Genomic DNA, 27,181 nt, shown 5'->3' with positions numbered 1-27,181 from the left:
TGTTTCTAAGTAGAGCACTATTTTTATTTTCAGTAGGTTAAATATGTCTTGAGAAATCTTTTTTTTTAAACTTTTTTTTTTTAAGATTTTGTTTATTTATTTGTCAGAGAGAGAGAGAGCGCACAAGCAGGGGAAGTGGCAGGCAGAGGGAAAGGGAGAAGCAGGCTCGCCGCTGAGCAGAGAGCCCGATGTGGGGCTCAATCCCAGGACCCTGGGACCATGACCTGAGCCGAAGGCAGACGCCTAACTGACTGAGCCACCCAGGCACCCCTAAATACTAGTCTTTAAAAAGTTTATATTTTCAGTGTTTTGATACAGATTCACATTTTCTAAAGTTGGTCCATCTTTTATTTTGTGAGATCTATTTTATTTAAAAAATTTTTTTGTAATTTAAAAATTAGAAAATTTTTTAGTTTCAAAGGTAGAGTTTAGTGATTCATTAGTTGCCTATAGCACCCAGTGTTCATTACATCAAGTGCCCTCCTTAATGCTCATCACCCAGTTACCCCATCCCCCCACCCACCTCGCCTCCAGCAACCCTGTTTGTTTCCTATAGAGTTCTTTTTTTTTTTACAAGTTGCTTATAAAGAAGTAATTTTGTATATCTTTGCATAGTATTTTTCTTTTTTTGTTTTTAAGGATTTTATTTATTTATTTGACAGAGAGCAAGAGAGAGCACAGCACGGGGAGAGGGAGAAGCAGACTCCCCACTGAGCAGGGAGCCTGATGCGGGACTCAATTCCAGGGTCCTGGGATCATGACCTGAGCCGTAGGCAGCCACTTAACTGACTGAGCCACCCAGGCACCCCAGTTTTTTTCTTTCTGTAGTATTTCATTGCTTTTGATCCACTTACTTAAAACTTTCCAGAATGAATATTGATTTTAATGTGACTTTAGAAATAATTGGATCATTATTTCCTTAATAGTAAATTTTAACACAAGGGATCATTACAGTGGATAAAATTTAAGTCGTTTTTGATAGACCACGTAAGTACAGGGAATATATCAAGTGTACATGCCAACAAGCTTCTGAAGTTGTATTTAATAGTAGTGCCTGAGAGATTGTAAATGCTTAATACTTATTTCTTAGAAGCAGTGGAATTATCAATTTGCTTGCCATTATTTTAATAACAATAATTATAAATCCTCTTGTAAATACAAAAGAAATAAGTACTTATTTTCTTCACATTAAGTTCAGGAAAAATATTACCATTTGTCTTCTGTAATATTATGTGTATCAGCATAGAAGTAGGGGTGTCATTCAAGGTTCAAAGTGCTGATACACATGTTGTTTGGAGATCCCAGCCTGTGGGTGCAACAGGGGATATGCTCCCTAGCACTTGTCTAGAGATCTTTTTTTTTTTTAAAGATTTTATTTATTTATTTGAGAGAGAGAATGAGATAGAGACAGAGAGAGCATGAGAGGGGGGAGCATCAGAGGGAGAAGCAGACTTCCTGCTGAGCAGGGAGCCCGATGTGGGACTCGATCCTGGGACTCCAGGATCATGACCTGAGCTGAAGGCAGTCGCTTAACCAACTGAGCCACCCAGGCGCCCTGTCTAGAGATCTTTTGATGAGAGATTATTTTATAACTAATAGAATGTTTCCTTAGCATTTCTTTTATTTATTTATTTATTTATTTATTTTTAAGATTTTATTTATTTATTTGACAGAGAGAGAGAGAGCTAGAGAGGGAACACGAGCAGGGGGAGTGGGAGAGGGAGAAGCAGGCTCCCGGCCGAGCAGGGAGCCTGATGTGGGGCTTGATCCCAGGACCCTGGGATCATGACCTGAGCTGAAGGCAGACGCTTAATGACCGAGCCACCCGGGTGCCCCTTCCTTAGCATTTCTAACACTTTAGTGTAGATTGTGGAAAACGTAAAAATGAATGACTCAGTATTAGCATTATAGCTTTCAGGGGCCAGATGAACAAGTAAATTGTGGAAAAATGCAAATATAGTATTTATATATATGATGTAAATGGAAGCTTTCTCTTTCTTTCTGTTTCATAGGGAGGAGAGTGGCAACTGCATTGGAAACCTGCTTAGAACAGAATGTGTTAAGACAGTTTGTGATGGACAATATTTACATAATTTTCAACGTAAAAATGGTGACATTCCTGTCACAAATCTAATGGCAGGTGATAGAATTATTTTAAGTGGAGAAGAGAGAACACTGTTTGCTTTGTCTAGGGGATATGTGAAGGAGATTAACATGACATCAGTAACCTGTTTATTAGACAGGTAATGAAATGTTCCTTTGGTGGGGTAACAGCTTTATTGATATGTAAATTGCATACTATACACAGTTTATTCATTTAAACCATTATTCATCATTTTTAGTATATTCTTAAGAGTTGTGCAGCCATCACCAAAATCACTTTTAGAATATTTTCATCACCCCAGAAAGAACCCTTGTACCCTTTGGTATTCATTCCCCCTGCTCTAGGCAATCACCACTTTCCTTTCTGTCTCTGTAGATATGCCTATTCTGAACATTTCATAGAAATGGGATCATATATGGTCTTCTGTGACTGGCTTTTTTTTTACTTAGCATACTGTTCTTTTTTTTTTGAGAGAGAGAGTGAATAAGGGAGAGAAGGAGCAGGGTGAGGAGCAGAGGGAGAGGAAGAAGCAGACTTCCTGTTGAGCAGGGAGCCCGATGTGGGGCCCTATCCCAGGAACCTGGGATCATGACCCAAGCCGAAGGCACACCCTTAACCCACTGGGCCACCCAGGTGCCCCTCTTCTGGGTATTTCATATAACTAGAACCATATGGTTTTTTTTTTGTTTTGTTTTGTTTTGCTAGCTTCTTTTACTTAGCATAATGTTTCTGAGGCTCATCTGTGTTTTGGCATTTATCAGTACCTTATTTCTTTTTTTCTTTCTTTCTTTCTTTTTTTTTTTTATATTTTATTTATTTGACAGAGAGAGAGACAGCGAGAGGGGGAACACAAGCAGGGGGAGTGGGAGAGGGAGAAACAGGCTTCTTGCAGAGCAGGGAGCCCGATGCGGGGCTCGATCCCAGGACCCTGGGATCATGACCTGAGCCGATGGCAGATGTTTAACGACTGAGCCACCCAGGTGCCCCAGTACCTTATTTCTTTATGGCTGAATAATATTCCATTATGTGGATAGGTCACATTTTGCTCATCCATTCACCAGCTGATGGACATTTGGGTTGTTTCTACTTTTTGGGTGTTATGGCTAGTGTTGCTATAAATAGTCACATACACATATTTATGTGAATATATATATAGAGAGATTTATTTATTTTAGAGTGAGAGAGTGCAAGTGAGGGGAGGGGCAGAGGGAGAGAGAGAAGCAGATTCCCTGCTGAGTACAGAACTCAACATGGGCTTAATCCCAGGACCCATCCCAGGAGATCATGGCTTGAGCCAAAATCAAGAGTTGGATGCTTAACCATCTGAGCCCCCATAAGCGCCCCTATGTGAATATATTTTTATTTTCCTTTGTGGATACCTACTAATGGAATTGCTGGGTCGTGTACTAATTTTGAGTTTAACATTTTGAGGAACTACCAAACTGCTCAACTTTTGTTTAGTATATTCTGTTTTTGTAACGCTAATATGGACATAATCTTATCTAGCTCTCACCAACACGTGAATGGCAGCAGGCTAGATCCCGTTAGCCTTGAAGCTTATTTGTAGCCCTCTGGGCACTCACCATTTCATTTTTTCCTTCTAAAAAGAACCGTTTTGGGGCACCTGGCTGGCTCAGTCAGTCAAGCATGCAACTCTTGATCTCAGGGTTGTGGATTCGAGCCCCATGTTGGGTGTAGAGATTACTTAAAAATAAAATCTTTTTAAAAAACATTTTTTTCCATTTATAGTTGCGACATAAAGTATATTTATCTTTGTTAAAGTGAGTTCATTTAAAGAAAAATATTAAATAAATAAAATAGTTGATATGAACATTTGTGGTTGAGACTACTATCCATGCTCACTAATATCTACGTTCCCCTCTTCCTGCACTCCCAGCCTTCCTTACTTTTAAGTGCAGGCCATGCCTCGCTGTATCTTAATGGATGGAGAGCAGCAATTGGGATGCAGTGACTTCTGGGTAACTGCCCTGGATGTGTCCAGGCTTGTTCTCTACCAGTCAGTAATTCTAGTTTGGCCACAGCCAGCCCTAGTCTAGATTTCATGATATGGGAATACGAGCCACAGTAATTCTTTTATCTGTTAGGATTTCCTGCAGTAGCTTGCAGTTATTTATTTAGTGTGTATCCTGCTTTGCAAATCCTTGAGGAGCTTATAATCTTGTGGGTAGACAAATAAACATATTTCTGGTCTAATATGACAAATGTTTGAATTGAAGAGAACATAGATGAGAGGCATTGAACTGAAGTTTAGAAGGCTTAGGGAAAGCTTTTGAAAAAGGTCATTCTGGATCTTCACCCGGTGGAATAATTAGCCTGGTGACAGTGTGAGAAGAGTATGCTAGACAGAGGAACGTGGTGCATAATAAAGACATGATGGTGTGATACGGTATGAGGTGGAATGTTCAGGAAAGTGCAGGAATGTAAAAGATGAAGAAGGGAGTGTGATTGGGGAGGTTAGTTCATAGAAGGTCTTATATACCATGTTAAGTTGTGACTATTCAGATGTATTGAAGAGTTTTAAACAGAAGAGTGATAATAATCGGATTTGCATTTTTCTGTGAATGCATTGTGAAGAATAGTTAATTAATAGAGATGAAACTGAAAGCATAGAAACCAGGAAACTTGTAGTGGCCCAGGCTAGTGGTGATTGAGGGCGAGGTAGCTTTGGCAGAGAGGATGGAGTGATTTTGAGAAGTATTTAGAAAGTAAAATGGGCTGACATTTGCATGCTGATTGGATATGGAGTTTGGGAAGAGGGTGAGAGGAAGGGAGAGGGAAGGATAAGGCAGTGGTGTAGAGGCAAGTGCTATTGACTGGCATCAGACCCACAGAATGAGGATGAGGTTCAGTGGGGATGAAGATTTGTTCAGTTTTGAATGTATTGAGCTTTCATAGCCTGGGTTTTGACCAAGTGGAAAGATCTTGTTGCCTGCTGGATATCCAAACCTGAAGCTTGGCTGAGCAACCAGGTGGAAAAGGAATGTGGGGTCAGGTCTCAAGATGTAGATTTGGGATTTAGAGCTACATGAGGGCATAGAACCAAAGGGGAAATGACAAGAAAGAGCAGTACAGAGGACCAGGGAAGGGACCCTAAGGAACTCCGGGATTTTAGGAGCTGGAGGAGGAGTGGGAGAAGGCATCAGGAAAGAGACCTGTGCTCCAGACTGGAGGAGAGAGGGGCCATGTGCTCAGGATCCTTCTGAGGGTGATGAGCCCAGGCTAGATTGCAAAGCGAGGCCTAGTGAATTGCCAGCAGTGTTGTAGGTTCCTGAATAATTGCTTTGACCTTAGTGTCTTGTGCCCTATTTTCTCACTTTTCTGCCAGTCCACCATTCTTATTTGTCTGATTGGCAAGTATGAATTAGGGCCTGGTAGCCATTTTAATAGCTATTCTGACTCATTTATTCTTTTAGCAAACAGCAATGTATTTCTTTTTTTTTTTTAAAGAGTTTATTTATTTATTTGTCAGAGAGAGAGAGCACGAGCGGGGGGAGGAGAAGTGGGAGAAGCCGGCTCCCTGCTGAGCCAGGAGCCTGATGTGGGACTTGATCCCAAGACCTGGGATCATAACCTGAGCTGAAGGCAGGTGCTTAACCGACTGAGCCACCCAGGCTTCACACAGCAATGTATTTCTTATACAGACCAACTGACCATGTTAAATGAAAAACATTCATGTACATCTGTTTCACTGTTTTAGGAACTTGTCAGTACTCCCAGAATCAACTTTGTTCAGATTGGACCAGGAAGAAAAAACTTGTAATATAGATACTCCCTTAGGAAATCTTTCTAAATTGATGGAAAATACTTGTGTCAGGTTTGTAACAATGAGTGAATCTGAAATTTACCCCACTTTCCTAAGGAATATTACTAAAAACATTTTTTTTTCTTTTCAGCCAAAAACTTCGAGATTTAATCATTGACTTTCGTGAACCTCACTTTATATCCTACCTCAGTTCTGTTCTTCCATATGATGCAAAGGATACAGTTGCCTGCATTCTAAAAGGTATGTGATAATCAGCATGTCTCCTTCCATTGATTGTTCTTGGTTGTATTTATAATTCAAAGTACATTCTAGTCTAGCAGTTTTATAACTTATTAAACTTATAATTTTTAGACAGGTTCTCTTGGGAAGTAGTTTACATATATACTTTAATCACCATGACATTTTCTTACTTTAAAAAGACGTATTGAAGAACAGACTTGAATAGAGGCTGCTTTTCTTATAATTTGCTCATTGAAATCCAGCATTTTTTTTCCTGTTATTTTTAAATTTAAATGTAGGCTTGAATAAACCTCAGAGGCAAGCAATGAAAAAGGTACTTCTTTCAAAAGACTACACACTCATCGTGGGTATGCCTGGAACAGGAAAAACAACCACAATATGTACTCTTGTAAGGTTATTATTCTTTTGCTTAGAAACTAACGATTTAAATCAGCTTCTCAGTTCGGAGAATGTGATGTTTTCTATCAAAAGGGCTGAATTTTAAATCAAAAGGCTTTATTTCACATTAACCTTTTAGAAGGACATGAGAAATATAAAAAGCTAAGTCACAAAAAGTTGTAATCATGTTGTAGGTTTCTTGCATTTAGGATTCTCTGAGATCTTTTTCATTTGGGGGCATGTGTATCATTGTATGTTTTCCTTGCCTTAAAAAAATAATAAATTATACAGAGGTGTTGAAATAGATTTTTCTGGGATTTTTTTTCCATGTCAGTAAATTTCTGTGCTAATCTTAGAATAATCATAATGATGGCAAGAAATATTGATTGATTGATACTGTGTGCCAGGCACTATTCAAAGTTTGTATTTTGTACTCAATTTTATTATTACTAATAATATATTTTAACATATCACTAATTAATAAGATAATGCCATGGGATTTTCATAAAACATTTTGCCTTTATAATTTTTTAAATATTTACTTTGGCTCAACTCTAAGATACGCTTCCTATTAAGTTTTCTGATTCTATTTGAAAAATATAAGCATGTTAATATCTGGAATTAAAAGTAATGTTATTTTCCTTTCTTTTATTCATTATTAGGTAAGAATTCTCTATGCCTGTGGTTTTAGTGTTTTGTTGACCAGCTATACACACTCTGCTGTTGACAATATTCTTTTGAAGTTAGCAAAGTTTAAAATAGGATTTTTGCGTTTGGGTCAGACTCAGAAGGTACATCAAGACATCCAGAAATTCACAGAGGAGGAAATTTGCAGATCCAAGTCCATTAAATCTTTAGCTCTTCTGGAAGAACTCTACAATAGTCACGTAAGTACTATTATTGCATAATAACACCAGCCTGAGTAGCCAGACTGAGTGGAGAAACATTCTGGGGAATTCAGTCACATTGACCAGTTTTATTAATTTATAGTTTGCTGTTTGCTTTTGAACTGAAATGAGGTTTCTGGTTTATTATTCAGGGCTCCCATCTCCTAGTTTAAAATATCCTAATTATGGAAAATGCTTGTTTCTCTCTACTCACAACACTTCTGACACTAGCGGAGTTAGTGCAGATTCCACAGCTTAGGGCTCAGCCCCTTAATAAGGTTGCACCACCCTCTTCAGTTCTCAGTTATGTCCGGGGCCTCCTGTGCATCAGAACAACCAGCCATAAATCAGGGTTCCCATGACCCCATCCTACAGTTCGAAAATTTGCTAGAATGGCTCACAGAATTCAAGATGTATTATATAGGATGCAATTCAGGAACAGCCAAATGGAAGAGATGCATAGGGTTAGGAATGTGGAAAGGGATACGGAGCTTCTATACCCTCTCCAGATGGACCACCCTCCCAGCACTATGATGTGTTCACCAACCCCGGAAGCTCTCTGAACCCCTTTGTTTAGGGTTTTTATGGAGATTCCATCATGTAGGCACGATTGATTAAATCATTGATTTGGTGGTTGGTGATTAGCTCAATCCCTATCCCCTCTACCCTTCCCTAAGTAGAGGGGTCGGGGTTGGGATGGGGCTGAAAGTTCTAACCCTTTAATCTCTAGATTGGTTCCTCTGACAACCAACTCCCATCCTCTCATTAGCATAAATGCAGGTATGGTTGCAAGGGATTTACTATGAATAACAAAAGATAATCCTCTCACCCCTAACACTACCGAAATTCTAAAGATTTTAGGAGCTCTGTGTCAGGAACCCAGAGGAAGACCAAACATGTATTATTATAATATCACACCTAGAAAACTACTAATAATCAGGATTTTTTAGCCAGTTTGAATTCAAAGCAATGGTACATGAATAGTCTAATGATAGTTATTTCTAGACTTTGAGACTGTGATATAGAAGTTTTTATTTTATTATTTAATGTTTACATTTTTCTGGGAAGTTTTTATTTGTATTTTATTTATTTATTTTTTAAGATTTTATTTATTTATTAGAGAGAGCGAGAGCAGGAACACAAGCAGGGGGGAGTGGGAGAGGGAGAAGCACGCTCCCCGCAGAGCAGGGAGCCGGATGCGGGGCTCAATCCCAGGACCCTGGGATCATGACCTGAGCTGAAGGCAGATGCTTAACAACCACCCAGGTGCCCCTATTTTTATTTTTTAAAGATTTTATTTTTGGGGCGCCTGGGTGGCTCACTCAGTTAAGCGTCTGCCTTCTGCTGAGGTCATGATCCCAGGGTCCTGGGATGGAGTCCCTCATCGGGCTCCTTGCTCGGCAGAGAGCCTGCTTCTCCCTCTGCCTCTGCCTGCCGCTCCCCCTGACTGTGTGCTCTCTCTCTCTCTCTGTCAAATAAATAAATAAAATCTTTTTTTTTTTTTTAAGATTTTATTTATTTATTTGACAGAGACAAAGCGAGAGAAGGAACACAAGCAGGGGGAGTGGGAGAGAGAGAAGCAGGCTTCCCGCTGAGCAGGGAGCCTGATGTGGGGCTCGATCCCAGGACCCTGGGATCATGACCTGAGCCGAAGGCAGACACTTAATGACTGAGCCACCCAGGCGCCCCTAAATAAATAAAATCTTAAAAAAAAAAAAAAATCTACCAAACTGTTTTCCAAAGCAACTATAACATTCCACATTCCCACCAGCAATGTATGAGTGATCCTTGTCAGCATTTGGTGGAGTTACTGTTTTTCATTTTGGACGTTATGGTATATAGGTATATAATGATACCTCATTGTGAATTTAATTTGCATATCCCTAATGATGATTATTGATGTTTTCATGTGCTTATTTGCTTCTCTGTATCTTCTTCAGTGAAATGTCTCTTTCTGTCTGTTGCCCATTTGGATTTTTTTTTTTTACTGTTGAGTTTTGAGTGTTCTTTATATGTTCTAGATGTTAGTCCTTTAATGGATATATTTTTGAATGTTTTCTCCCACTCTGTAGTTTTTTTTTTTTTCATGTTCCTCACAGGAGCCTTTGCAGTAGAAAAGGTTTTAATTTTGATAGAGTGTAGTATATAAATTTTTTACTTTCATGCATTCTGCTTTCAGTGTCAAGTTTAAAAACTCTACCTCTAGATGCTGAAAGTTTCTCCTGTGTTTTTTTCCTAAAAGTTTTACACTTTTAAGTTTTACATTTAAGTCTGTGACCATTATTTTTATATGATGTGTGAGACTTAGGTCAAGGTCCATTTTTTTGCCTATTGATGTCCAGTTGTTACAGCACCACTCCTTGAAAAACCATTCATCCCTCCACTGAGCTGCTTTTGCACCTGTGTTAAAAAACCCATGGCACCTGGCTGGCTTAGTTGGAAGAGTATGTGACTCTTGATCTTGGGGTCATGCGTTTGAACCCCACATTGGGTGTAGAGATTACTTAAATAAGTAAATACTAAAAAAAAACACCCATTGGGCATATTTGACTGATGCAAACATTCTCAACAGTATATTCACAAATCAAATTTAGCAGTGTATTAGAAGGTTTGTATGCTGTGAACAAGTAGGATTTATTCCCATGATGTAAGGATCATTCAGCAAGAAAATCTATCAATGTGATCCTCCATCCTTTAATTATTAATATGCCAATATCATTAAATTTGAAGTGACTTTCTTGTATAAAGTAGATATCTGGATAATGTTTTTTAGCTACTCTGCCAATCTGTTTTTTAATTGTTTTGATCCCTGTCTTTTAAAAGGTACATGGTACATATAGACCATTTATATTCGTCATAAGTATTGATACATGTTAGGGCTTAAGTCTGCCATTTTATTTTTTGTTTTATGTTTCCTATGGTTTTTGTTGTTGTTGTTTGTTTTGTTTTTGTAATCTCCACACCCATCGTGGGGCTCAAACTCACAACCCTGAGATCAAGAGTCACATGTTCTACCGGCTGAGGCAGCCAAGCGCCTCTCTTTTGATTCTGTTTTCTTTTTCCTGCCTTATTGCTTACTTGGACATTTTTTAGAATTCCATTTTGATTTCTCTGTAGTGTTTTTGAGTGATCACTTTGAATAGCTTTTAGTGGATGCTCTGTTGCTCTGTGCATTATACTATATATATATATATATATATATATATATAACTTATAGTCCATTGATTTTGTCATTTTACTAGTGAGCTTGTGAAGTTAGAAAGGTCACTTCCATTTATGTCCCTTATCTTCTCCTGTTCATAATTGTCTTAATATTTTTCCTACATAGACTACGTCAGACTGTGTTCTAATTTTTGCTTCAACCATCAAATATAATTTGGAAGAAATGAAAAACCTATTTTTTTTGAAGATTTTATTTATTTATTTATTTGACAGAGAAACAGACAGAGAGAGAGCCCAAGCAAGCAGAGCAGCAGGCAGAGGGAGAGGGAAACGAAGGGAATTTGTTGCCAGTTGCCCTACTACCCTAAAAGAATGGGTAAAGGAAGATCTTTAAACAGAAAGGGAATGATAAAAGAATAGAAATTTGGAACATCAGGAGAGCAGAACATAGTGAGCAAAAATATGGATAAAAACAATAGGTTTGGGGCGCCTGGGTGGCTCAGTTGTTAAGCGTCTGCCTTCGGCTCAGGTCATGATCCCAGGGTCCTGGGTTCGAGCCCTGTGTTGGGCTCCCTGCTCGGCGGGAAGCCTGCTTCTCCCTCTCCCACTCCCCCTGCTTGTGTTCCCTCTCTCGCTGTGTCTCCCTCTGTCAAATAAATAAATAAAATCTTTAAAAATAAATAAATGAATAAATAAATAAAATTTCAGTTATATTTTCAGTTCTAAAATTTCCATTTGCTTTTTCTTTTATGCTCTGTTTCTTTGTTGAGACTCTCTATTTTTTATTTGATTCAACTATGTTCATAGTTGCTCAGTGAAACATTTTTATCATGGCTGCTTTAAAATCTTTGTTATATACTCTTGATCTTGGGGTCATGAGTTCGAGTGCCACAATGGGTGTAGAGATTACTAAAAAAATAAAAATGAACTTAAAAACAATAAAATCTTTGTCCCACAATTCTAACATCTCTGACATCCTTGGTGTTGGCATCTATTGCATGTCTTTTTTTCATTCAGTTTGAGATCTTCCCGGTTATGTTTTTTTTTTAATGTATTTTTTTATTTTTATTTATTTTTTTAAAGATTTTATTTCTATTTGACAGAGAGAGACACAGTGAGAGAGGGAACACAAGCAGGGGGAGTAGGAGAGGGAGAAGCAGGCTCCCGGCTGAGCAGGGAGCCCGATGTGGGGCTCGATCTCATGACCCTGGGACCATGACCTGAGCCAAAGACAGATGCTTAACCAACTGAGCCACCCAGGTGCCCCTATGTACTTCTTAAAAAGATTTTATTTATTTGACAGAGAACACAAGTAGGGGGAGAGGGAAAGGGAGAAACAGGCTCTCCGCTAAGCACGGAGCCCGACTCGGGACTTGATCCCAGGACGCTGGGATCATGACCTGAGCCAAAGACAGATGCTTAACCAACTGAGCCATCCAGGTGCCCCCCCCCCCTTTTTTTAAGTAGGCTCCACACTCAGGCTTGAACTGACAACCCTGAGATCAAAACCTGAACTGAGATCAACAGTTGGACACTCAACCAACTGAGCCACCCAGGTGCCCCTGGTTATGTATATTTTATGATGAAACCTGAACATTTGCATTATGTTATTTAATACTTCTGTTTTAGCTGGCTTCCTCTGACACTAGTCTGATAGGGCAAGAGGGTACCCCACCTCATTACTGCTGGGTGGGAGTTGAAGTGCAAGTTCCCATTTGGCCTCTTAACATAACGATTAGGGGCTCCTCATTACTGCTGGATAGGGGTGAAAGTCTAGGTTCCCCACATGGTCTCCACTGACATTGGGGGCTTATTATCATTCAGCAGGGATTAAAGTCCTGGCTCCCTACTTGGCCTTCTCTGTAATTGCCCCAGTAGGATATTGGAGTTCCTTTGCTGGCATCAACGGGGCGTAAGACTACAGTGTTTTCTGTGGTCTTTGGTTAGGGTAGAGTGGCTATTGTATACAAGTTTTCTGTGTACTAGGCTTTCCTTTTCTGTTCCTTTGGCTTTTGTTTGAGCTTTCTTTGGTCTGTGCCCATCGGCATTCCTGGGTTGTTAAATTCTTCAGCTCCAAAGTTGGGATATATGAGGGCCAAAGAAAACCCAGGGAACAAACTACTGTTCCTCCGGTCCCAAGGTCCCTGGATGGTCTACCTTTTCTCCACCTTTCAGAGTTCTTATGTTTGTTTTATATATAATGTTTAGAGTTTTTAGTTGTACTTTGTGGGAGGAGTGAGGAAAAGTACTCCAGTTTACCAGAAGTGAAGTCCTGATTGACATTTAAAAATAAATTATTGGGGCCACCTGAGTGGCTTAGTTGGTTAAGCGGCTGCTTTCGGCTGAGGTCATGATCCAGGGGTTCTGGGATTGAGCCCTGCGTCGGGCTCCCCCCCCCCCCACTCTCTCTCTTGCGCTCTCTCTCAAGTAAATAAATAAAATCTTTTAAAAAACAAAATTAATAATAATTAAATTATTGGGGTGCCTGTCTGGCTCAGTTGGAAGAGCATGTGACTCTTGTTTGAGCCCTACATTGGGTGTAGAGATTGCTTAAATAAATAAAAACTTAAAAAATAATTAACTTATTTCCTCTTGAGTGTTTCAGATTTCCATTTGGAAATATCCAAATTTGAGCATTGTTAAGAGTGTCCAGAGAATTTACTTGATTTTTCAATTTGTAGTAAAAAGTTAAATTTTTTTGCATACTATAAATGTTTCAGAATTAAATAATATTGGGGGATTCCTGTTGTTTGGGACAAGAATCTTTTTGAACCTTAAATTTAAAAAATGGCGGGCACCTGGCTCACTCATTTGGTAGAGCATGCAATTCTTGATCTTGGGGTTGTGAGTTCAAATGCCACATTGGGTGTAGAGATTAAAATCAATAAGTAAAATAAAATATGGGAAAAACAAGTTACATTTCTTGGATATGTTAGATAACCCATCTATTTTCTTTCTTTGTTCTTAGCGTATAGTTGCAACAACGTGTATGGGAATAAACCATCCAATATTTTCTCGTAAAACTTTTGATTTTTGTATTGTGGATGAAGCCTCTCAAATTAGCCAGCCAGTCTGCCTAGGGCCACTTTTTTTTTCTCGGAGATTTGTGTTGGTGGGGGATCATCAGCAGCTTCCTCCCCTGGTGCTAAATCGTGAAGCAAGGTAAGCAGACATTGAAATTTTAATTTTAAATTAGATTCTTCTTATGGGACCATGACAGTGCACTGATAAGCCTGAATTTGATTTGTTGACAGAGCTCTTGGCATGAGTGAAAGCTTATTCAAGAGACTGGAGCAGAATAAGAATGCTGTTGTACAATTAACTGTGCAGTACAGAATGAACAGGTATTTGTGAGAGTGACAGCTATGAGTGATTTTCGTGTTTATTTTCATCTACCAAAACTAAAATTATTTTTGTAATTGCCTTAGTAAAATTATGTCCTTAAGTAATAAACTGACATATGAAGGAAAGCTGGAGTGTGGATCAGACAAAGTGGCCAACGCAGTGATCAGCCTACCTCACTTTAAAGATGTAAAGCTGGAACTGGAATTTTATGCTGATTATTCTGAAAATCCTTGGATGATTGGAGTATTTGAGCCAAACAATCCTGTTTGTTTTCTTAATACAGACAAGGTAAGAAAAAAAAAAACCTGAATATTTTCTATTTTTTCTCCTTTTGTCCTGTTATTTAAATTCTTCAGTTTTTAATAGCAAATGCTTTAATAGAGCTCAGTTAAAACTAGCTCTTTTCTTTTTTTTTTTTTAATTTTTTGACAGAGAGAGACAGTGAGAGAGGGAACACAAGCAGGGGGAGTGGGAGAGGGAGAAGCAGGCTTCCTGCTGAGCAGGGAGCCCGATGCAGGGCTCGATCCCAGGACCCTGGGATCATGACCTGAGCCAAAGGCAGACGCTTAACAACTGAGCCACCCAGGCGCCCCAAAACTAGTGTATTTCTTATACTTCAACACAAAAGAATCTTTTCTTTCTTTAGAGCTAGTATCTTTGTTTTTTTTTATTATGTTATGTTAATCACCATACATTACATCATTAGTTTTTGATGTAGTGTTCCATGATTCATTGTTTGCGTATAACACCCAATGCTCCATGCAGAACGTGCCCTCCTTAATACCCATCACCAGGCTAACCCATCTGCCCACCCTCCTCCCCTCTAGAACCCTCAGTTTGTTTTTCAGAGTCCATAGTCTCTCATGGTTTGTCTCCCCCTCCGATTCCCCCCCCTTCATTCTTCCCCTCCTGCTATCGTCGTCTTCTTTTTTTTTTTTTAACATATAATGTATTATTTGCTTCAGAGGTACAGATCTGTGATTCAACAGTCCTGCACACTTCACAGTGCTCACCATAGCACATACCCTCCCCCAATGTCCATCACCCAGCCACCCCATCCCTGCCACCCCCTACCACTCCAGCAACCCTCAGTTTCTTTCCTGAGATTAAGAATTCCTCATATCAGTGAGGTCATATGATATGATACCTGTCTTTCTCTGATTGACTTATTTCTAGAGCCAGTATCTTTGGAAGGAGGTTTATTCTGGGGATTAATAGATGTGAGAATTGACTTTTGAAGTAGGAAAGCTAGAAAGTGAACTCAAGTGTATAATTATATTTCTTAGAAAAGAAATTGGCATTGATGTTATCAAAGGGCTGGGTTTACAAATGGAGACTTTATTTACTAGAGCAGTTTTAGGTTCACAGCAAAATTGAGCCTGACAGGACAGATATTTATTACCTCCTGCCTCCACATATGCACATAAAGACCTCCTTACAAACTTATCATTAAACAAAACTCTTCACAAGGACTTTAAATGACTTGATTCTTATTTCTAGGAACTAAGAACGAAGTTTTGACCCTGTTATTTCTATAGTTTGTTTTATGTAGTGCTTCTCAGCATTGGTTTGGAAGTCTTTACATGACCAGAAAAAAAATAATGACCAGGGACGCCTGGGTGTCTCAGTTGGTTAAGCGTCTGTCTTTGGCTCAGGTCATGATCCCAGGGTCCTGGGTCTTAAGTCTCATGGGGCTCCCTGCTCAGTGGGGAGCCTGCTTCTCCCTCTGCCTGCCACTCCCCCGGCTAGTGTGCATGCGTGCGTGTGCTCGCTCTCTCTAGCAAATAAATAAAATCTTAAAAAAAAAAGACCAATTATATGTATGCGTATTACTGTAAAATAATTATATCTTTTGTTATTATGGTGGGTGGTTATTAAAAATAGGGCCCCACTTGCAGGGGCATCTGGCTGGCTCAGTTGGTACAGCATGCAACTCTTGATCTCAGGGTCATGAATTCAAGACTGACGTTGGGCACAGAGTTTACTTTAGAAATAAATAAATAGGGGGGCGCCTGGGTGGCTCAGTCGTTGAGCGTCTGCCTTCGACTCAGGTCATGATCCCAGGGTCCTGAGATCGAGCCCCGCATTGGGCTCCCCGCTCCGCGGGAAGCCTGCTTCTCCCTCTCCCACTCCCCCTGCTTGTGTTCCCTCTCTTGCTGTGTCTCTCTCTGTCAAATAAATAAAATCTTAAAAAATAATAATAATAATAAAAATAAATAAATAAATAGGGGCGCCTGGGTGGCTCAGTTGGTTAAGCAGGTGCCTTCAGCTCAGGTCGTGATCCCAGGGTCCTGGGATCGAACCCTGCATCGGGCTCCCTGCTCAGCGGAGATCCTGCTTCTCCCTTTCCCTCTGCCTGCTGCTCCCCCTGCTTGTGCTCTCTCTCTGTCAAATAAATAAATGAAATCTTTAAAATAAATAAATAAATAAATAGGACCCACCCTATGTGCCATGATGGAATTTTCATTCTCTTGGATATTGCCCTTAGCATTTCAGGTTCAAGGATTAACAAGTAGGGGCAGTTGGGCTCTGGGAAATTTTTTCAGTAAACTGACCTCACAAATGACTGCATTTAGAAACCTCAGTTCCAATTTATTACTTATAATTTACAATTATTTATCTCACCAATGAGCACTCAGATTCTTTGATTTTGCTACTCAGGTTTCTTCTTTCTTAGCATCAGAATTCCAAATAAATTTTTTTTTTTTTTTTTTAAGATTTTATTTATTTGGGTGCCTGAGTGGCTCAGTTGGTTAAGCTTCTGCCTATGGCTCAGGTCATGATCCCAGAGTCCTGGGATCAAGTCCCACATCAGGCTCCCTGCTTGTCAGGGAGTCTGCGTCTCCCTCTACCCCTCCTCCCTGCATGTGCTCTCTTCTCTACCTTTCATGCTCTCTCACGCGCTCTCTCTCATATAAATTAAAAAAAAAAAAGATTTATTTATTTGAGAGAGAGAGCACAAGTAGGCAGAGGAGCAGAGGGAGAGGGAGAAGGAGACTGTTGAGTGGGGAGTGACGCAGGGCTCAATCCCAGGACCCTGAGATCATGACCTGAACCGAAGGCAGATGCTTAGCTGACTGAGCCACCTAGGTGCCCCCCAAATAAAAGGTATTAAAGATAATCAAGATTGGGTACTTGCCTGTCTCAGTCAGTAGAGCGTGCAACTCTTGATCTCAGGGTTGTGAGTTCAAGTCCCATGTTGGGCATGGAGCCTACTTTAAAAAGTTAAAAATAAATAAAATAATAATCAGGACTACTTAAGGCTTATGTAGGAGCAAAATAGTCCTTAGAGAGTTTTACCAGGTATGCTAGAACCTGGGGAACTTTATCTGCTCCATTATTTGTATGAAAGGCAACAAGAAAACGGCAAGAACACATACAGTAGAGCCCGATCCAAGTTTGAATCCTACTGATGTGATTTACCGTGAGGCCTTGGGCAAGTTACTTATCTTTTCTGACCTTTGATACTTGTAAACTAGGGGATAACAAAGTAAAGTATGTGAAGCCCGGTGTGTGGTTGGCTCTTAGAAAGATTTTATTTTTTATTTTATTTTTTAAATTTTATCTTTTAAAAAGATTTTATTTATTTATTTGACAGAGAGCAGGAGAGCACAGGCAGGGGGAGTGGCAGAGGGAGAGGAAGAAGCAGGCTCCCCGCTGAGCAGGGATGTGGGCTTGATCCCAGGACCCTGGGATTATGACCTGAGCTGAAGGCAGTCACTTAACAAACTGAGCCACCCAGATGCCCCTCTTAGAAAGATTTTAATCTGAACTGTAGGATGTTTAAGATGGGTTTCCTCTAGGTGGCTTTCTGAAAGGTGACTACTGTCATTCATTTTTGTTAATTCTTTTACCTTCAACATTTATTTATTTATTTCCTTGTCCCTTCAACTTTTAAAATAAGTTTATTTTTCATTTGTGTCCACAGGGGTGTTCTCTTTGGCTACCTGTGTACTGACCATACTCAACTCTTTTTTCTATTTAGGTTCCAGCACCAGAACAAGTTGAAAAGGGTGGTGTGAGCAATATGACAGAAGCCAAGCTAATAGTTTTCCTGACCTCTATTTTTATTAAGGTAATTTAGAATTTAATTTTGATGGATAATAAATATTAAGATGAAGTATAATACAATGTTAGAATGCAAGGAACTTAAGACCTAGCATTAATCCTTGTTCATTAACATGAGAGGACTGAAGCCTGATTGCTTTTGTTCTATTTTCGGAAAATTATCAAAGATGTAATTTTTTTATAATGGCATTTTGGGTTTCCATTTAGGGTAATTTTTTGTCACATCAGATAATTCTGATTGTGTCAATATAGGGTTGAATCAGTGTGATTGGGGATTGGAAACTTCAGTGTAAGGGATCGCAGAAAGTGTAATGTATTTCTTTGTGCTTTTTTTTTTTCCCCTATGGCAGCACTGTTCTAGTGGCATGCAAACCATTATTCTGTCATTAATCTATAGAAATCAAGGGAGCAGTGTTTGAGGAAATTATTAAATCTCAGGAAATATGGATTTAGATTTAGAGCAAATTTAATAATTGTATTTACTCCTTGCAACAAGGCAATCTGTTATAAACATTAATCAGGCACATTATGTAAACATGTAATTTAATAAATTTAGTAAAGCTTAAATAACAAAAATCAGGATTTTCATTTTCATTGTGTTTCTTTTCTGTTTAGGCTGGATGTAAACCCTCTGATATTGGTATCATTGCACCCTACAGGCAGCAGTTAAAGATCATCAATGATTTATTGTTCCATTCTTCTATCAGGATGGTCGAAGTTAACACTGTAGACAAATACCAAGGAAGAGACAAAAGTATCATTCTGGTATCTTTTGTTAGAAGTAATAAAGATGGACCTGTGAGTTCATTGTATTTTCTGCTGATTTGTTTGGGACATTTTTTTCTTTTCTTTTTTTTTTAGGTTGTGGTAAAACCCCACATAATATAAAATTTAAAATCATCACTGTTTTTAAATGTACAGTTCAGTGGTGTTAAGTATATGCACAGTGTTGTGCAGCAGATCTCTGGAACTTTTTCATTTTGCAAAACTGAAGCTCTGTACCCACGAATAACAACCCTCCAGTTCCCTCTCCCTCCAGGCCCTGGCAATCGCCATTCTGCTTTCTGTCTTTGAATTTGATTACCATAGTCATCTCATATAAGTGGAATTATACAGTATTTGTTCTTTTGGGTTTTTTGTTTCTTTTTTTAAGATTTTATTTGTTTGAGACAGAGAGAGTGCGCTTGAGCACAAGCGGTGGGGAGGGGCAGAGTGAGAGAGAGAAGCAGGCTCCCCACTGAGCAAGGAGCCTGATGTGGGGGCTCGATCCCAGGACCCCAAGATCATGACCTGAGCCAAAGGCAGACGCTTAACCAGCTGAGCCACCTAGGCGCCCCAGTATTTGTCCTTTTGTAATTGGCTTATTTCATATAGCATGGTGTCCTCAAGGTTCATCCATGTTGTATTATGTATCAGAATTTTGTTCCTTTTTAAGGCTGAATAATATTCCATTGCATGTATATGGCATATTTTGTTTATTCATCCATCAGTGGACATTTGGTTTGCTTCCACCTTTTGGCTGTTGTGTTAGGGGCATTTTAAGCATAGACTCTTCCTTAGATATACTTTTAATTTTATATATAATTCTGGGTTTTGTGTTTTGCATGTTTACCTCCTTTTCATTCATTTTTCTTGATTATGTGATACCTTCATATGGTTGTAAAGATATAGTAAGAAGTCTCCTTTCTACCCAGTTCCTCTTCTACTCAGTTCTTACCCTTATAGATAATCACAATTTGGTGTTTTTTGTTTTTTAATTCCAGTATCATTAATATACAGTGTTATAATTTCAGGTATAAGATATAGTGATTCAAAAATCCTATACTTTACTCAGTGCTCATCATGATAAGTGTACTCTAAATCCCCTTCACCAATTTCACCCACAGCGCCCCCCGCCCAACTTCCCTCTGGTAACCGTCAGTTTGTTCTCTATAGTTAAGAGTCCTTTTTTTGGTTTGTCTTTTTTCTTTGTTCATTTGTTTTGTTTCTTAAATTCCATGAGTGAAATTATATGATATTTGTCTTTCTTTGACTTATTTCACTTAGCATTACACCCTTTAGATCCTTCCATGTTGTTGCAAATGGCAAGATTTCATTCTTTTTTATGCTGAGTATTTTTCCATTTTATATATATATCACATCTTCCTTATTCATCTGTGGTTGGACACTTGGGCTGCTTCCATAATTTGGCTATTGTAAATAATGCTACAATAGAGGTGCGTACATCCTTTTGAATTAATGTTTTCGTATTCTTTGGGTAAATACCCAGTAGTGGAATTTCTGGATCATATGGTAGTTCTATTTTTAATTTTTTGAGGAACTCCATTACTGTTTTCCACAGTGGCTGCACCAGTTTGCATTTCCCCCAACAATGCATGAGGGGTCCATTTTCTCCACATCTTTGTCAACGCTTGTTTCTTGGGTTTTTGATTTTAGCCATTCTGACAGGTGTGAGGTAGTAGCTCATTATGGGTTTGATTTGCATTTCCTTGATGATTAATGATTTTTTCATGTATGTCTTCTTTGGAGAAATGTCTGTTCATGTCTTCTGCCCATTGTTTAATTGGATTATTTGGGTTTTTTGGTTTTGAATTGTATACAATTTGTGGGTTGTTTTTTTTTTTTCTGGGTAACCTCTAATTCCTTTCCTTTAGGCATATACAAACAGATATGAATCAGTATTCATGTTTCCCTTTTTTTTACACAGAAGGTAATATATACACTCTAATGGACTCTGCTTTTTTCACTTAAATAGCTTGGAGATCTCTTCATGTCAATACACAGACTTCATTGTGTTCTTACAGTTGCATAGTGTTCTAGTGTACATAGGTGTCATGGTATATTTAACCACTCCCCTGAGTCTAAGGCTATTACAAGTTTTCATTACTGTTACCAATAATGCTACAGTGAGTGGAGATAGCTCCATTTCCTTAAATTATGGCTTGGAAATTGCACCCAAGATAAAATATTTGGAAGTTGGCATTGTGGGCAAGTTTTTCCAACTGTCTAAAGAATTTTAAATGTGTCAATGAATCTTCTTTGGAATATATGCTTAAAGTAGGGAAATAGTTCACAACAAACTGTGTTCTTTGCTAGAACAAACTTAAATGTCTGAGAAAACTCAAATAATTGAAAATTATTTCTTTCAGCTTGGTGAACTCCTGAAAGATTGGCGGCGTCTTAATGTTGCTATAACCAGAGCCAAACATAAACTGATTCTCCTAGGATGTGTGCCCTCACTGAACCGCTATCCTCCTTTGGGGAAGTTACTTGATCATCTAAACTCAGAAAAATTAATATCCTTTTTGCTTTGTATATGGTCACATCTGTGCTATTGTGAATATTTATGTATTTATATAAATTAAAACTTAATGTTTTGTGTTTTCCATGGGCACATTTCAAAGACCTGATTCTACAAAGGAAAAAGAGAAAATAATCCACAGGAAGTAATTTTTTTTTTTAAAGATTTTATTTATTTATTTGACAGAGAGACAGCGAGAGAGGGAACACAAGCAGGGGGAGTGGGAGAGGGAGAATCAGGCTTCCCACTGAGCAGAGAGCCCGATGCGGGGCTCGATCCCAGAACCCTGGGATCATGACCTGAGCCGAAGGCAGAGGGTTAACAACTGAGCCACCCAGGCTCCCCTCACAGGAAGTAATTTTAAGCAAAAAGTGAAATAATGAAGGTGATGGAGAAGGATAGTTTGTGAAGTGAGAAAGGAGATGAAAAGGGACTTGATTTGCTGTCCTAGGGCAGGGTACATGTTTCCTAGAACACATCTAGGAAAAGTGGTTACCCCTTTTGGTTCTTCTCACCCTAATTTATAACGCCCCCTTTTTAAAATCTAGGACAAAGCATTAAAATTTTAAAAAAATTGAGAGAATTATAAAATGGAGAATTATTCCTTGTCATAATTGTAGATTATGACTAAAATAAATCATCTTTAAAAAAGTTATATGAAGATCTTAGGCTAAGATATATAAACCTTATTGTTTAAGTACATTATTATCCATAGAATGCCATAAAAAATTTTTCAGCAGTCCTATAAACCAAATTACAAAATGTTAAATAGTGTCATAGATGTTTTTGTGCAATTCCATTTTTTGTAAAGTATACTTTCCTTAATTTATTGTACATCATGGATCTTCCATCAGAGGAACACGAAAGTCTTTGTCATGTATTGGGTGATTTTCAAATAAGATAAAGCACTGTTTTCTTTGATTTCTCATACTGGCATATGAGATCTCCTCTAAATATTACCTGTTATTTGCAATTTGGATGTGCTATGAAAGCAGTGCCTGGTTAGATTGTGAAGATCACTTTTATCCCAAGGGTATGAAATGGTGTAAATGTACTTTGTTGAGAGTTCCAGTTTTTTGTTTTCTTTATTTATTTTTTTGGTATAGTCTTGTTAAAGTTCTATCACTGTGTAAAATTTAACACACTATTAATTTTTTCAGTTTTTCCAAAACTGAAAAGTCTAAGTTTTGTAGGTACTATCAATATGTTTTTGTGTGACCTAGAAAGAGTTTGATAAATTTTTACCAGCTTTAGTAATAGATTAACTTTTGGATCTGAGAAACTTTAAGTCTAAAATTTCAATACTGATTGGATTTTGTAGATTTCTGTCATATTTTGTTTATTTAAGAGATTAGGTAAAGAAAATTCATTTGTTTTTTCACTTAAGCACAATCTTGTGATGATGAGAACACAAGTGTGATTCTTTTCTGTGTTTTGTGGTCTGTGATCCAAGGCCATTTTGCTGGGTTTTTCTCCTGACTGTTGCATTTTGGTATAAGGTACATTTTCACTTTAAACCTAGGCTTTTAGGGGCGCCTGAGTGGGTCAGTCGTTGGGCGTCTGCCTTCAGTTCAGGTCATGATCCCAGGGTCCTGGGATCGAGCCCCGCATTGGGCTCCCTGCTCTGCCGGAGGCCTGCTTCTCCCTCTCCCACTCCCTCTGCTTGTGTTCCCTCTTTCGCTGTGTCTCTCTGTCAAATAAATAAATAAAATCTTTAAAAAAATAAAAAATAAACCTAGGCTTTTAAATTATTACTTATAAATTAATTATTTCCAATTAATTTCTGATTCCCCTTTCTCACTTGTTATTTTTAGTATTCAGTATTCTACGGATTTTGATATAAAAGAAAATAATTCTTTTTTTTTTAGTTTTTTTAAATTGATGACAAAAAGGTATATCCCTATTTTTTTTTTTTTAAGATTTTATTTATTTATTTGACAGAGAGAGAGACAGCGAGAGAGGGAACACAAGCAGGGGGAGTGGGAGAGGGAGAAGCAGACTTCCCACTGAGCAGGGAGCCTGTAACGGGACTTGATCCCAGGACCTTGGGACCACGACTGGAGCCGAGGCAGATGCTTAACGACTGAGCCACCCAGGTGCCCCGGTATATCCCTATTTTCACCTATTGTTCATATGCCCCGTTTATTTTGAGACACTACTCAGTTGTCTCAATTTTTTTGAATAAAGATATTTTGTAAATCAGAATTACCTCAAAGTGCTTAGTTAAGTATATAGTGACCAATTTTAACCTCAGTGTATCCATCTTCGGTTGGGGGGCAGATATCTCTTTCTCTCAAAGTTTTTTCTTTTTTTAAATGAATGTGAAATATGTTAAAATTGTTGTTTCTACCTCATGTTTTTTTAAAAATTACTTGCAGTTTTTTATTAAATAAATCGTTTTCTATTATGCCTTTGTGTGTCAGTTATTAATCTTGAATAATAAGTTCAGGGTTGTCCAGCATTTTTTCAAGTAGTAAAAAGTCAAATCTTGATAATGTTCTAAAGCTGCATATAAGTACTATGATAATAGCATAAAAATGAAAATCTTTTTTTTGGCAGGGAAAAAATGTGAAAAGGCTTTTTGGAGAAGGTAACATATTAAAGTCTGGTAAAGACTGGGTAGAATTGCATAAATTGTAATGGAGGAATAGACAAATCTAGATAGAGGGTACAACAAATGGGAGAAGGAAAAGACATGTACAGGGAACAGCAAAAATAATTTAGCATAGTTACAGGAAATATCCAAGGAAGTATGAGAGGCCATGGGTTACAAACCATGGTTCCCAACCTATTACTGGCACATGAAAGCAATTTTAATAGGTTGCAACAAGCTTTGTTTTCAATGGAATAGAGAAAAATATTAGGGTGTATCACATGTAAAAAATACACAAAAGTAGAATAGAATAGTGAACTCCTCTATACCCATCACCCATATTCAATAGGTAGAAGATTTTGCTGCAGTTGTTTTCTCAACATCCTTTTTTTTCCTTTGCTGAGATGTTTCAAAGCAAACTCTAGTTATCATTTAATTTCACCGTTATATTTCAGTATGTGATGAGCTTTTAAAAAATAGTTTGTTTTTTTTTTTAAGATTTTATTTATTCATTCGAGATAGAGCGCATGAGCAGGGGGATAAGCAGGGGGAGATGGAGAAGCAGGCTCCCCGCTGAGCCAGGAGCCAGACATGGGGCTCGATCCCAGGACCCTGGGATCATGACCTGAACTGAAGGCAGATGCTTAACCATCTGAGCCACCCAGGCGCCCCCAAAAATAGTATTTTTGTTACATGATGATACTAGTAAGTTTAAAAACCTAGATTGTTAGCTTTAGTAAATTCAGGGCTCAGAATAGATTAATATTCTACTTTAACCCTGTTCATTTAGTTTAAACATAGGCACGAAATTCCAATTCTGTTCAACATAAGGAGACTGGAGTATCTAGCAAATGTATATTTTGGAATTTAAGAATATCTACCTCAAAGGGAGAATTTATTTATTTATTTGCTTGCTTGCTTTAAATAAAACTGGTTTATTGATGAGTTAAATTTCTTTCCTACTTTTTACCTATGAAGTCACTGGGGGAAAAGCAATCTAGGAAATAAAGCTCTTTTCCTTTGTTCATGGTTCTATAAAGTAAATATATACTTAATTTTACTTGCTTTTTTAAATGTACGTAAAATACAAATACTTCCTTTTTTACCCATCATTTGGAGAAGAAAAATGAACAAGTCAGTCATATTTCAATGTTTAATAGCAAGATGGAAGGGGTTAGACATGCAATGAATTTAGACTCCTTGAAACACTAAAAACCTACATTTTGAGATTATGGAAATCGACGCTACTTTTGTATTGGTTCAAATTCTGGTTCTGTCACTTAGTTTTTCTGAAGTCATTTGACCTTTCAGAGGCTAGTTTAATCTGCAAAGTGGAGACAATTCCATCCTCATGGGGTGGTTTTTGAAAATGAAAAGACTTTGGTCTAGGAACTGATACATAATTACATGCTCACTGATACTAGAGGGAATATGGAAATCAGTGGTGAGAGGATAATGGGATAGTTGGCTATACTTGTAGAAAAAATGAAGTTTGATCCTGTTCCACACCATTCACTAAAATCAATTCTGGGTGCAATAACAGGCCTAAATATGAAAGATAAAGCTTGTAACTTTTTTTTTTAAGATTTTATTTACTACCCCTGAAACAAATAATACATGTTAAATAAAAAATATTTAAAAAATTTACTTATTTTTAGAGAGACCATGAGAGGGGGAGGGCAGAGGGAGAGGGAAAGGGAGAGAATCTCCATAGACTCCCTGCTGAGTGTGGGAGCCCAACAACAGGGTGCTCCATTTCATGACCCTGAGATCATGACCTGAGCCAAAATCAAGAGTCGGACGCTCAACCTACTGAGCCACCCAGGCATCCCGCCCATAAATTTAAAGAAAGGCAGACCTTATTTTCAGTTATTCTATTCTTAAATTATATGCTCTAATGACTCTTTTGGACATTGGCATAAGGATATATATACAACTTTGAAACACCCCAAATACCCCAACCTGGAACTTCTCTTGGACATGGATGATCTTAACAAAAGAAACAAGTAACAATTTATGGTGTTATTCCATTTGTGAAAAGTTTATAAACAGACAAAAATAAATTACATGGTTTAGGGGCACATCTTGCAAGGCAGAAAACAGAAAAGCAAGGAAACGATTCTCATAAAAGCCAGAATGGTATTTACCTCAAGGGGGATGGTGAGTAGTGGCTAGAGGTAATTCCCAAGGACGATGGCTCCATCCTGTGCTCAGTTTATCTGGTGGTGGTCACCCAGCTGTTCACTTTATAATGATTCTTTAAACTGTATGTAGAGAGCAAGATGTAGTCATTTATGTCAAGCAAGGGCCCGTGTCAAGCAATGACACAAGCACCTAAGGGTACTGCATTAATCAGATACTCACACCAAGACCAACACCAGCTGACGGTACCCCAGAACTGATAACAAGCTGAAGCAGAGGAGCTCTGCAGGGGCCCAAGACTGATTAAATCCTTTTTTAAAAAGGGAGGTTTTGGGTTTTTTTTGTTTTTGTGTTTGTTTTTTACAGGCCAGCAGGTTTATTCTTTTTAAAATTTTGTTAAATTTATTTTTTTTTTAAAGATTTTATTTATTTATTTGACAGAGAGAGACACAGTGAGAGATGGAACACAAGCAGGGGGAGTGGGAGAGGGAGATGAGCAGAGAGCCGGATGCGGGGCTCCATCCCAGGACCCCGGGACCAGGACCCAAGCCGAAGGCAGACGCCTAACGACTGAGCCACCCAGGTGCCCCGAAATTTTGTTAAATTTAAATTAAAAATTTTTTTTATTATGTTCAGTTAGCCAACATATAGTACATCATTAGTTAAAAAGGGAGGATTTTTTTTAGCAAACTGTCATACTCCTCAGACACCCTCCATGTCTAACCGCTTAAAAAAGGCAGCTGCTGGGGCGCCTGGGTGGCTCAGTAGGTCAAGCAGGTCTGCCTTAGGCTTGGGTCATGATCCCTGGATCCTGGGATCGAGCCCTTCCTCCAGCTCCCTGTTCAATGGGGAGCCTGCTTCTCCCTGTCCCTCTGCCTGCCTCTCCCCGTTTGTGCGCTTGCTCTCTCTCTCTGTCAAATAAAATAAAATAAAATATTTAAAAAAATAAAATAAAAAGGTAGCTACGGCTGAAGGCTCTGCTTAATTGATTAGAACAGAACTTAATAAGCAGTAAGTGCCTGGAGGTGACCCTGACAAGAGGAGGCCTTATCTCAGCTGGGCACACACAGACTAACTTGTTTGGTTCCTTAACTTCCTACTCCCTGTTATCTTTTGTTGTGTGACTTGTGTTCTGCTTTGTGTGCCTAGGAAGAAGCCAAGTTAATCACATGGTGAA

The 27,181-nt window shown here is 38.5% G+C and overlaps 1 protein-coding gene across 1 annotated transcript in view; it reads left to right on the top strand.

Moving 5' to 3' along the window:
* DNA2 (DNA replication helicase/nuclease 2) overlaps positions 1 to 22,457 on the top strand; it is a 46,369-nt gene extending 23,912 nt beyond the window's left edge. Inside the window, exons 10-21 of the mRNA XM_032423753.1 lie at positions 2,013 to 2,243; positions 5,823 to 5,939; positions 6,019 to 6,128; positions 6,407 to 6,516; positions 7,169 to 7,393; positions 13,524 to 13,717; positions 13,810 to 13,899; positions 13,984 to 14,188; positions 17,886 to 17,975; positions 18,584 to 18,766; positions 21,118 to 21,264; positions 22,105 to 22,457. Coding sequence (XP_032279644.1) covers positions 2,013 to 2,243; positions 5,823 to 5,939; positions 6,019 to 6,128; positions 6,407 to 6,516; positions 7,169 to 7,393; positions 13,524 to 13,717; positions 13,810 to 13,899; positions 13,984 to 14,188; positions 17,886 to 17,975; positions 18,584 to 18,766; positions 21,118 to 21,264; positions 22,105 to 22,173 — 1,771 coding nt within the window. The 3' untranslated portion in view covers positions 22,174 to 22,457. The remainder of the gene's footprint in view (positions 1 to 2,012; positions 2,244 to 5,822; positions 5,940 to 6,018; positions 6,129 to 6,406; positions 6,517 to 7,168; positions 7,394 to 13,523; positions 13,718 to 13,809; positions 13,900 to 13,983; positions 14,189 to 17,885; positions 17,976 to 18,583; positions 18,767 to 21,117; positions 21,265 to 22,104) is intronic.
* Positions 22,458 to 27,181: the final 4,724 nt, after the last annotated feature.

This window comes from Phoca vitulina, unplaced genomic scaffold, assembly GCF_004348235.1.
Source record: "Phoca vitulina isolate PV1807 unplaced genomic scaffold, GSC_HSeal_1.0 scaffold29, whole genome shotgun sequence".
NCBI classification, from domain to species: domain Eukaryota; kingdom Metazoa; phylum Chordata; class Mammalia; order Carnivora; family Phocidae; genus Phoca; species Phoca vitulina.
This window is presented reverse-complemented; position numbering and strand designations above follow the sequence as displayed.